The sequence below is a fragment of the Anolis carolinensis genome, unplaced genomic scaffold (assembly GCF_035594765.1).
Source record: "Anolis carolinensis isolate JA03-04 unplaced genomic scaffold, rAnoCar3.1.pri scaffold_8, whole genome shotgun sequence".
NCBI lineage: Eukaryota > Metazoa > Chordata > Lepidosauria > Squamata > Dactyloidae > Anolis > Anolis carolinensis.
In genome coordinates this window covers 11433624-11444701 of record NW_026943819.1, presented here as the reverse complement: position 1 = coordinate 11444701, position 11078 = coordinate 11433624, and the positions used below count along the sequence as shown (strand labels likewise).

The 11078-nt window shown below is 50.5% G+C and overlaps 1 protein-coding gene across 2 annotated transcripts in view; it reads right to left on the bottom strand.

Annotated features, from left to right (window-relative positions):
- Positions 1–1929: 1929 nt before the first annotated feature.
- LOC134293434 (uncharacterized) overlaps positions 1930–11078 on the bottom strand; it is a 30975-nt gene continuing 21826 nt past the window's right edge. The window contains exons 5-22 of one of the 2 annotated variants that reach the window (XM_062960961.1): positions 10947–11001; positions 10769–10839; positions 10581–10611; positions 9672–9748; positions 9517–9589; positions 9057–9190; positions 8782–8932; positions 8499–8671; positions 8259–8384; positions 8060–8165; positions 7791–7928; positions 7474–7650; positions 7203–7349; positions 6990–7109; positions 6791–6899; positions 6500–6562; positions 6191–6385; positions 1930–4384 (exon numbers count right to left, since the gene is read on the bottom strand). In XM_062960961.1, the coding sequence (XP_062817031.1) occupies positions 6198–6385; positions 6500–6562; positions 6791–6899; positions 6990–7109; positions 7203–7349; positions 7474–7650; positions 7791–7928; positions 8060–8165; positions 8259–8384; positions 8499–8671; positions 8782–8932; positions 9057–9190; positions 9517–9589; positions 9672–9748; positions 10581–10611; positions 10769–10839; positions 10947–11001 (1939 nt within the window). In that variant the 3' untranslated portion in view covers positions 1930–4384; positions 6191–6197. Of the gene's footprint in view, positions 4385–6190; positions 6386–6499; positions 6563–6790; positions 6900–6989; positions 7110–7202; positions 7350–7473; positions 7651–7790; positions 7929–8059; positions 8166–8258; positions 8385–8498; positions 8672–8781; positions 8933–9056; positions 9191–9516; positions 9590–9671; positions 9749–10580; positions 10612–10768; positions 10840–10946; positions 11005–11078 lie in introns of both variants that reach the window. The other variant, XM_062960960.1, reaches the window with a different exon arrangement.

The window sequence follows — 11078 nt, the reverse complement described above, 5'->3', positions numbered from 1 at the left end:
TGTTTTCAAGCTGCTAGGTTGGCAGAAGCTGGAGCTAACAGCGGGCACTCACTCTGCTCCCGGGATTTGAACCTGGGACCTTTCGGTCTGCAAGTTCAGCAGCTCAGTGCTTTAACACACTTCGCCATCGGGGCTCATGTATATATAATATACATACACATACACACAATGTGGAGAATATGTGGAAAGGTAGATAGATAGATAAGTTGGGAGCCACAGCGAAGGCACCTTCCTGGGAGCAAGGTCTAATAATAATAATAATAATAATAATAATAATAATAATAATAATAATAATAAATCCCTTACAATATCCAAGATGGCTCACTGCTACAGAATCTTGGGAGGTTTAGTTTGATATGGTACCATTATTGGCAGAGAAAGCTAAGCTGTAGGAGTTGAAATCCAATCATTTATCCTCCCTATAGAATCAATTTTATATGCATTTTTAGCTACAGAAAAGCTAAAATCAGGACAGTAAAAGAACAACACCCAGAAAATGGGAATTCCAGACAGGAAACAATCAGGGCCAGCTAATACCTCCCAACAAAGGATTCCCCCAGGTAGGAAGCAGCCAGGCTTTGAAGCTGCAAGGCTATTCAATGCTAATCAAGGTAACCAATTGCAACATTCACACTTGCCTCCCACAGACAAGAGTTCTTTCTCCCACCCTGGACCTTCCACAGATATATAAACCCCACTTGCCTAGCTTCGCACAGACGTCAAAACCTCACCGCCGGGCCCCTCTCTGTCTCTCTCGGTCTCTCCATTCCCGGCTCCATCCGCCGCCTTCCCGCCTCACAGAGAGACACCAGGCCTGAGCTGAGGCGAGGCGGCGGCGGCGGCCATTTCCCCCCTCCGTCTTCCTCCTCCTCCTCGGCCTCCTTCCCCCTCGCCCCCTCCCATTGGCTGAGCCCGTGACGCCCCTTTTGCTGAGGGGCAAAAGGAAAGGGCCTGAATGGTGGGAGTTTGGGTGATTTGCAAAAGCTTTTTTTTCCTAACGAAAAAAACGACGACATAACGAAAAACGGCCTCTCGCGATTCGAAACCGCGATATCCAGACGTGTGGACAACCAATGCCATATATTGCTTCAAAACAAACGAAAATAACGAATTAATAACGGGTAACGGGGAAAACGAATTATTTGAGCAAGCCTATGCCCAATGTGTGTGTGTGGATATATAAAATGATATTTAGAGAGGACAAACCAGGAAAGCTGCTTGCTGTTCCATCATTCATAAACAGATATATATATACCTATACGCGAATGATGAAATTGCATGCGGCTTTCCCAGCTTTCTCTCAGTTCCATCTGCTTCCAATGTGACCAATCGTTTAATTCCCTATCCAGCAAATCCCGGCTCGCTTGCCAAGACATTGCCTTGTCCTTCCATTTGGGACCAAAAAAAGAGAGAGATAATTCACCCTGAGTATGGCTATGTTCCAAGGGACAAATATTTCTATTCTGCCCATCGTAACAAGTCAGAATAACGTGGAGGATGTCATTCATTATGATAGGGTTCGCTATTCCCCCCAGTTTTGCATTTCCATAAGGAATGTTTCCCCCAGAAAAACATTTATAAACACACACAAAGAGCTTTTCTTAAAAAATGCAGATTTTATTTACACAGCATGCCATCACAGTCACAAAATGATCTTAACATGACACAAATATTTGCATAAACCAAACACTAGCATTTTCATTTCCTCTTAGGCCTCGCCTATGCTGTCAATTTAATGCAGTTCAAACTGTATTATATGGTTAGTGTAGATTCATATAACTGCGTTAGATTGCATTATATGAGCCAACACTCACCATATAATACAGTTTGAACTGCATTATATGGCAGACTAGGTGGGACCTGAGTTACATGTTCTGATAATTTGGGTTTCTCTCCTCCTCCCCAAAGGAATCCAAGGAAAGCACCAAATTAAAAATAAAGCAGTACATTTATTCTATTAAATACTACAACATTATACGATACAATCATAGAAGGTAAACTACAAAAAACAGAGCATAAGGGATACTCTCATCGTTCGGTTCAAGGGCAGTTCTTCTCCAACGCTGAGCTGAAAGTCCTAGGATTTGCAGTGGAGGGAGGAGGGCCTTGGGAACCCTCCGCCAGAGAAGCCTGGGCCTTCCCCCACTGTAAGCCCAGGACTATATTTGCACCAACTACATTCCCTTCCACACTGCCCCTTACCCCAGGATCTGATCCCAGATTATTTGGCAGTGTAGACTCAAATTATCCAGTTTAAAGCAGATAATCTGGGATCAGATCCTGTGAAATAGGACAGTGTCGATCTCCCCTACACTTTAGTACTATCATCTTCTCTACCTTCTTCTTCTTAGGCCTTGTCTAAACTGCCATATAATCCATTTTGAAATACAGTTAATATGCATTCTGAAGCAGGATTATATGGCAGTTTAGATGGGGCCGACAGCCTTATCTACACTGTCATTTCATGCAGTTTGAACTGTATAATATATTCAGGTTGGATCTATACTGCCCTATATATCCAAGGATCTGATCCCAGACTATCTGTTTTTCCCAGACTCATAATAAGCAGACAATCTGGGATCAGGTCCTGGGATAGAAGGCAGTATAAACCCAGCCTCATATGCAGTTCAACCTGCATGAAAGGGTCAGTGTTGATGGGGCCTGAGTTTGGGTCTCCCTCCCCAAAGGAATTCATGGAAAATGCTAAATTAAAAGGAAAAGGTTATATTTATTCTAATAACACATTAAATAATATGGAAAATGCTAAATTAAAAGGAAAAGGCTATATTTATTCTAATTACACATTAAATAATATGGAAAATGCTAAATTAAAAATAAAGTATTACATTTATTCTAATTCTACATTAAATAATATAATGATATAATTTTAAATTACAATAAACCGAGAGTGGGGGGTTTCTTTCACTGAGCTGCTCAAGGGCGGCTCTTCCCCTCCGGCGCTGGGCTGTGAGTCCTGGGGTTTGCAGAGGAGGGAGGAGGGCCTTGGGAACCCTCCGCTGCAAGAGAGGCCTGGGCCTCCCTCCCTCCACGGCCAGCCCTGGATTCACAGGAGGCAGCCCTAGAAGCCAAAGGGGAAGAGCGGCGCTTTCGCAGGGGAGTGGAATCCTCTCCCACACAAGACAATAATAAATATATTAAAAACATACACATTTTAAAAACAGCACATACACATTTTTAAAAAAGTACATACACATTTTAAAATTTAACAATAAAACAAATAAAGAAGTCCTGTCTTCTGTCTTCTTCCTGCAGGCGCCAGTCAGGGTCCATGGATGTTACGTGTCCCTTGATGGTCACGGTCCCTCGAAGGTCAGGGCCCGGCACCCTTGTTGTTACGTCCCTCGATGACCAGGGTCCTTTGATGTCAACTGTCCCTCGGTGGTCATGGTCCCTCGAAGGTCAGGGCCCGGGTCCCTTGATGGCATGTCCCTCGATGACCAGGGTCCTTTGATGGTGTGTCCCTCGGTGTTCCCACGAAGGTCACTGTCCCTTTCTTCATCCATCTGGAGTGGCCCTGCAAGAAGCGCAGAGTGGTGTCAATAGAGTCCGCCACCCCTCCTCCTCCTCCTTATTGGCTCCCAGCAGCCAGGCCTCCTTCCGGGTGAATCCAGGTGAGCAGAGAGGCGGGGGGGGGGGGCAAGGGGAACCCAAGGGGGATCTCAGCCCATCGGGAGACACAGCACCATGGATGGAGAAATGGCCACCTTTCCCCAAATGGAGCTGAGCCTCCCGAGATGCCTGGACAGATGGAGGGGCTGAGACCCCCTGCCCCTCCCCTTGACCCTTTGGATGGGGTGGGGACAGAGGAGGGGGCAATGGGGTTGTTTGGGGGGGAAGGAGGAGGGAGGGGAGGAGGGGCGGCACATCTGGGTGGGCAAGAGGGAGGGAGAAGCGCCCTTGGTGGGATGCCACCTTGGAGAAGGGAGGGAGGGAGGGGGCGGTGGTGGCATCCCAGGCCGAGAGGGAGGGGTCAGGGAGGGGGCGTAGGTCAAAGGAGGCAGGGGCCCAGCCCAGGTGGAAGAGGAAGGCCCAGGGTGCAGGTGGTGGCCCCTCCCCTCCAGGCCCCCAAATCCCACACAGAAAAGAACAGAACAGAGCACAGCAGAGGGGCCTAGGTGGTCTTCCTTCTCTGCTCTGCTCTGCTCTGCTCTGCTCTGCTCTGCTCTGCTCCCAAGGGCCCCAGGGTGACAATGGGGCCCAGAATGGGAGCGGGGCTTCTGTGTGTGTGTGTGTGGGGGGGGGCAGGGCTTCCCTGGGCCAGGGCTGGGCAGACTCCCACCTCCTGAACGCTACTTCCCTTTGGTGATGCGGCACAGCTGGAGCAGAGGTGTTCCGGGCGGGCGCTCGTGGGATCGTGGTGTTCCTGCAAAAGGGAGAGAAAGCAGGGCTTGGGTCTCCTTCTACTGGTGCCTCTCTTTGGGCCTCAGCTGAAGGAGACCCCAAGGCGCACCTCCCTTGGCTCCCCTGCTCCCCTCTCTTCTCTTCTCCCCTCTCTTCTCTTCTCTCCTCTCTGCCCTAAGAGTCTCCACTGCCTGTGTTTCCGTGTGCGCTTGGAGTCTCTACACTCCAGGCAGATCAGACATAATACTGTTGACTGAGCTCCTTTCTTCCTTTCCTTTCCTTTCCTTTCCTCTCCTTTCTTCCTTTCCTTCCTTCCTTTCTTTCTTTTCTTCCTTTCCTTCTTTTCTTCCTTTCCTTTCCTTCCTTCCTTCCTTCCTTCCTTCCTTCCTTCCTTCCTTCCTTCCTTCCTTCCTTCCTTTCCTTTCCTTTCCTTTCCTTTCCTTTCCTTTCCTTCTTTTCTTTCTTTCCTTTCCTTTCCTTTCTTCCTTTCCTTCCTTCCTTTCCTTCTTTTCTTTCTTTCCTTTCCTTCCTTTCCTTCCTTCCTTCCTTCCTTTCCTTTCCTTTCCTTCTTTTCTTTCTTTTCTTTTCTTTCCTTTCCTTCTTTCCTTCATTCTTTTTTTCTTTCTTTCCTTCCTTCTTTCCTTCTTTCTTTCTTTCTTTCTTTCTTTCTTTCTTTCTTTCTTTCTTTCTTTCTTTCTTCTTCCTTCCTTCCTTCCTTCCTTCCTTCCTTCCTCCTTTCCTTCTTTCTTTTTCTTCCTTCCTTCCTTCCTTCCTTCCTTCCTTCCTTCCTTCCTTCCTTCCTTCCTTCCTTCCTTTCCTTCATTCTTTTTTCTTTCTTTCCTTCTTTTTTCTTCTTTTTTTCCTTCCTTCTTTCCTTCCTTCCTTCTTTCTTTTCTTTCTTTCTTTTCTTTCTTTCTTTCTTTCTTTCTTTCCTCCTTTCCTTCTTTCTCTTTCTTTCTTTCTTTCTTTCTTTCTTTCTTTCTTTCTTTCTTTCTTTCTTTCTTTCTTTCTTGCTTTCTTTCTTCCTTTCTTTCTTCCTTTCTTTCTTTCCTTCATTCTTTTTTCTTTCTTTCCTTCTTCTTTTCTTCTTTTTTCCTTCCTTCTTTCCTTCCTTCTTTCTTTCCTTTTCTTTCCTTCATTCTTTTTTCTTTCTTTCCTTCTTTTTTTCTTCTTTTTTCTTCCTTCTTTCCTTCCTTCTTTCTTTCCTTTTCTTTCTTTCTTTCTTTCCTCCTTTCCTTCCTCCTTTCCTTCTTTCTCTTCCTTCCTTCCTTCCTTCCTTCCTTCCTTCCTTCCTTCCTTCCTTTCCTTCATTCTTTTTTCTTTCTTTCTTTCTTCTTTTCTTTCCTTCATTCTTTTTTCTTTCCTTCCTTCTTTTTTTCTTCTTTTTTCCTTCCTTCTTTCCTTCCTTCTTTCTTTCCTTTTCTTTCTTTCCTCCTTTCCTTCCTTCCTCCTTTCCTTCCTTCCTTCCTTCCTTCCTTCCTTCCTTCCTTCCTTCCTTCCTTTCTTTCCTTCTTGCTTTCTTTCTTTCTTTCCTTTCCTTCCTTCCATCCTTCCTTCCTTCCTTCCTCCCTCCCTTCCTTCCATCAGTCCCACCAACCCTCCCTCCTTCCCTTTCTCCCTCCTTCCTTCCTTCTCTCTTTTTTCCACCCTCCCTCCCTCTCCCCATTTCCTCCCTCACTCCCTCCTTCCTTTCTCCATCCTCCCTTCCTTCTCTCCCTCTATTCCTCCTACAACCCTTCCCCATTGCTTCCTCTTTTCCCTCCTTCCTCCATTTCCTCTTCCCCCTCCCTTCCTCCCTCCTCCTTCTTTTCCTCCCTCCCTCTCTTACCAGTCCATCAGGCGGGTGGCCTCTTGGCGTACTCTGGGGGGTACCTCTCCCGCCTGCAGGGAGCCGCCAAGCGCCGAAGAGCAGCCCGCAGCCCGTGTCGGTGGTGTAGGGCAGTGACCCTGGCAAGGATAGTCTTAGTCTCCCTGCCAACTCGCCTGACTTCAGGGTCACGGTCTTCAAGGAGGTTGATCAGCCCTGGAAGGAAGAGAGGAAAGGAGGAGGAAAGGCAGGTTAGCAGGTGAGGGGTGGCCCATGGACCCCCTGGGAGGCTCTCTCCCCAAGGCCCAGCGCCTCTCAGGCCCCACTTACAGGCATGGTAGGTGTAGAGGTTCCTGTCGGCACACATCTTGTAGTTCTTGTGCAGAATGTGGCCTGGAGAGAAGAGAGGGACCACTTCCATGAGCAAAGACCCCCACACTAGACCCAAGGAAGGGGAAGACCCAGAGGGCCCAGGGGGAGGAAGGGGAACCTGAACTTTGTTCTCCCCAAAGAGGCTCAGGATCCCCAGAAGGGGGGAAGAGGCCCCTCCTGCTGCCCCAAAGGCGGATCTGGAGGCCAGGAGTGAGCACAAAGGGGGCCAAGACCCTCCCAGTTCCTTACCGACTAACATGGCTGCCACCTTTCTAGCCGATGGACGTTGGCTTTTAAAGATACGGAGGCAGCCATACACCTGTTCCTCCAACTCTTTCCTGGGGCGGCAATGATGGATCTAGAGAAGAGACAGGGGTCAAAAAGGGGGCTCCTTCTGCCCACCGGGCATAAGGACCCTTGACTCCCATGCCTCAGGGTGGGCACTCACCAGGCGCTTGGAGATCTTATGCAGCAGCTCCTGCAAGCTGAAGGTGTCCTCCGCCAGAACGCTGTCCTTCAGGTGCCAATTCAGGACGTCCGCCGCCTCCCTGAGGGTCTCCCTCGCAGTCTGCAAAGAAAAGAAGAAAGCTGAGTCAGTTCCACTTTCCTTCCTACCTTCCCTCCCTCCTGAGCCCCAGCACTGGGCCTCCCTCCCGCCTACCTTGGCCACCTCCTCATCCTCATCCTCCACATGCATCAGCACCACCAGGAGGTCACTGATGGTTTGACGCTCCTGAAGAGGATGTCCCGGGCGCCAGATGAAATGCCGGAAGCATTCGAGGGCTGCCGTTCGGATGTTGGCCGCCTCCTAAAAGGGAGAAGGAAAAGGAGACCCTATACTCCCTGTTTCTTCGCATGAAGCCCCTTCTCAGGGCTTGGGGAGAGGGGGGAGCCAGCGCCCTCCCCAAAAAGGCCCAGGGGTTAAGACTCACATGGTGGAAGAGGCGGCGGCATGTGGCAGTTAGGTGAACCTTCGCAAGGGCCCGGTCTTCAATATGCAGCAGGGGCTCCAGCTGGCCAGCCAGGTTCAGGAACTCCATGGCGATGTTAGTGTGCGGTGATTGCATTCCGCCGATGATGCCGTCTAGGAGTTCCTGAAGGCCCATGGTCTGAAAAGAGAGAGAAAGGAGGATACATTCAATGCAGAGAACTCCCGACCATAGGCCTTCTCCCTTGTTTGGGGAAGGTCCTTCCTATGATCACAAGAGCCTCTCTCTGGTGCGTAGAGCCTGGGCTCTGCCTGGCTTACCTCCCAGTATGTCTCGCAGAGCAGGAGAAGGCCCTGCCTGCTCTGATGTTGGACGGCCAGGCTGTGATGTTGAAGCCAGGCCGTCAGCAGTGCCCAGGTCTTCTCCGAGGAGTGTGGGCGCTGGCCGATCTTCAGCAGCTGAAAGACAAGAAGAGAAGCATGAAGGGCTGGAGCTAGGAAGGGAAGCACTGCCTCTCCTCTCCTTGTCTCCCCAGCCTTGCCCTAAGGCCCCTTCCAACCCATAACCCTGGCTGAACAACCCTTCTCACCTGGACGTAGAAGGCCACCATGCCGGCCGAATGCTCCAGCGGCGCTTCTTTCTCCCAGATGGAATGCAGGTGCTGGACTAGGGAGGAGGAGGACTTGAGGAGGCTCCTGGAAGACAAGACAGACCCCTGTGAGGGAACCCAGCCAGAGAGAACAAGCTGGGCTTCCTCCCTGAACCTCCATCAGCCCTTAGCTCCTTACCGCAACTGGAGGGCTATCCCCTCAGGGCAGATGCTTGGGTCGTCTTCTAGCATCCACTCGGAGGTCCTGTTGAAGGACTTCGGTGCCACCCTCTTCACTAGCACGATGATGATATTCGCCAGTTCTCTGAAAAAGAAAGAAAGAAAAAGGCTTACTTACTAGTGAAGGGTCTGAGTCCCCCTTCAGCCCCCCAAAAGGGCTGGGAGTCCCGCAGACCCTTCCTCCCCACCCTCTCCTTACTCTGGAGGAACGTAGCTGTTGCTCCGGTTCCTGCTGGGTGCCTCCAACCCAGGCCTTGTGACCTCGATGAAGTTGGTCACCAAGGCGAGCAGAAGCTCCAGGAACCACCCCTCCAGGCGCGTGCTGTCCCTGATGTGTCTGACGATCCCGCCGATGGCCCGCGTCGCTCTTGCCTGTGGAGAGAAAGAAGGAGGCTCAAATGCAAGGAAAGGTCAAGAAAGAGGGGGCCCCGTTCTCCTTCCCCAGCCCCCTAAAAACAGGGTGCAGGTGGGGAGGTCCTTACCGTGACCGCATCAAAAGTAGGGCTGCCCTGTTCCTCGCCCTCCTGGGCCAGCCAAGGTCCCTCCTTTACCTTGGCCAGGAACAGGTCCAGCGCCGCTTCCAGGCAACAATATGGTGAATTGAGTACGGCGCTTACTAATTCACCACATGCCCTGTGAATGAAGAAAGGGAAGAGGGAGCCAAGGTCAGGGTCAGCCTTGGCTCCAACCCTATGGGGAGACCGCTCAGGGCCCCCTGGGAATAGGGGAGTGGCACCCCCAGGCCCAGCTCCCTTACCTCTCGCCGGACTCCAGAAAGTGGTCCGTGGCCATCTTTAGATGTTTTCGGGCCACGTAATCCACTGCCTGCGTGACCTCTGCAGAGGAGGAACTGCAGACCAGCAGGCAAAGATGGTGTAGGTGTTGTTTTGCCTGTGAAGAAAAAAGAAGAGAAACAATGGCACCTGGCAGCCATGGAAAGGCTCCTGGGCCAAAAGTGCAGGGAGAGCAGTGGCAGGTGAATGCGTGTGTGATGCTTGCTGGAAGGAACTGGGCATTGGGGTCCCTACATACCTTTCCAGTGGCCAAAGAGACCACTGGGGAATGGCAGGAGTTGAGAAGAGCAGCCTACCTGAAGGCTGGACATCTCTCGACAAACCTGCCATCTAGAAGGTCGATGGGGCATCCTGGGAAAGGCGTTGGGCGATGCCTCCTTGGTGGTGGCTGTAGGCCTCGCCAGGAGGAACTCTAAGCTTTACCTGTTCTGGGTCCAGGGAGGACCATCTCCTCGGGTGCAGGGCAGGATCTTCATCTTCGCCGGGTCCTACGGAGCTGGAAGAGAGGCACAAGAGGTGAGACCTGGTAAGACAAGAAGGGGGGCAATGGTCACCCCTCCTGGCGAAGGGCAACGCACCTGCTTGTACTGGGGAGAGGGTCCCACACCTCATCCTCCAGGCTGGGGATGTCAGCCAGCGTTGCCGCTTCGGAGTCCTGTAAAAGACAAGGGAGAAGAGGAGTGAAATTGGGGCTGCCCCCTTCCCTCATGGGTGTGGGGCCAAAAGGGAAGGAATGGGAAGACAGCCCAGGGGAGGAAGACTAGAGTAGGAGTTGGGAATCACCCTGGACCACTCAAGTCTAGATGTAGTCAGATAGATGAAAGGACTAGATTGAGGGAATCCTTTCCCTGTTTCCAAAGCATGCCCAGATAGGCTCTACTGTGTTTCCCCTCTTTCTATCCTGTTTACCTCACATCCCTTACTTTGATGTTAGTAGAAATGTGAATCTTCAGGGACACTAACTTCTCATTGGTCAGAATGTTTTATGGCCCCAATAAACTGGACCATGAGTTCGGAACCATTTTGGTTCAGTTTCTTCTCTCTTTGTTCTTCAAGCTAATAGCAGCATCTTGCTGTCCCTCTAGGCAAGATGTGACTATCTAGATGTTTGTTATTTTTCCTTTCTTATTTTTCCTTAGAAACTAGTCTAGAAAGCTAGACAGCTCCCAAACCTTTCTATCTACAATGGAATTCTTTTTACCTGAATAAATGTTTTTTGAACTTTTACTGAGCCTCTGCAATCGATAGCCATCCTAACAGAAAAAGGCTTCTCTTTGCTCACCGCGTGTAAGTATCTGCTGTTTTTGAAAGTCTGCTTTTGCTACTCTGCTACACTTTTGGTGGAATCTCCCCCAGAGAGGGATAAATTGAGTCTAACGGCTCAGAGATTACCATAATAAAAGGTGTGGTGGGGAGAGGAAAAGAGGTGTGGGGATGGAGAGGAAGCAGCCCCCCCCCCGTTTTGATCACCCTCTTCCCTCTCTTACCGTCGATGTCTTCAGAGGGGGCTCATGGACACTGCAAGGAGAGAGACAAGAAAGCAAGGTCAGAAGAAGTTCTCTCCTATCTCTCAGGTGGAGCCCACCAAACCCCCTGGAATAGGGCTGCATGCGAGGCCCCCTTGGCCTCACTTGGGGGGTAGAGGGGACCTCCGCCTGCCATGAGAAGGACCTACCTCTCTGTATCGAGGGCCCGGGCCGCCCCCTCCTCCAGGACCTCCGAAGGGATCCCAACTTCCTTTGAACCCTGTTGAGGAGAAAGAAGAGAGAAGTGGATGCTCTGAGCAAGAACCCATCTCCCGAAGGAAGGAGAAAGGCAAGCTCTTCCCTTTCCAGCCCCCTTCTTTCACTCACCAACTCTATGGGTTGTTTGTCCTTTGGTGAAGTCAGGATTTGCTCCGAGAGGAAGCTGCTAGAAGGACAAGGGAAAGAAGAAGAGTTTGAGATCCCTGGCCGCCTTCTCCCTTCCATTCCCAAGGCCAGCCC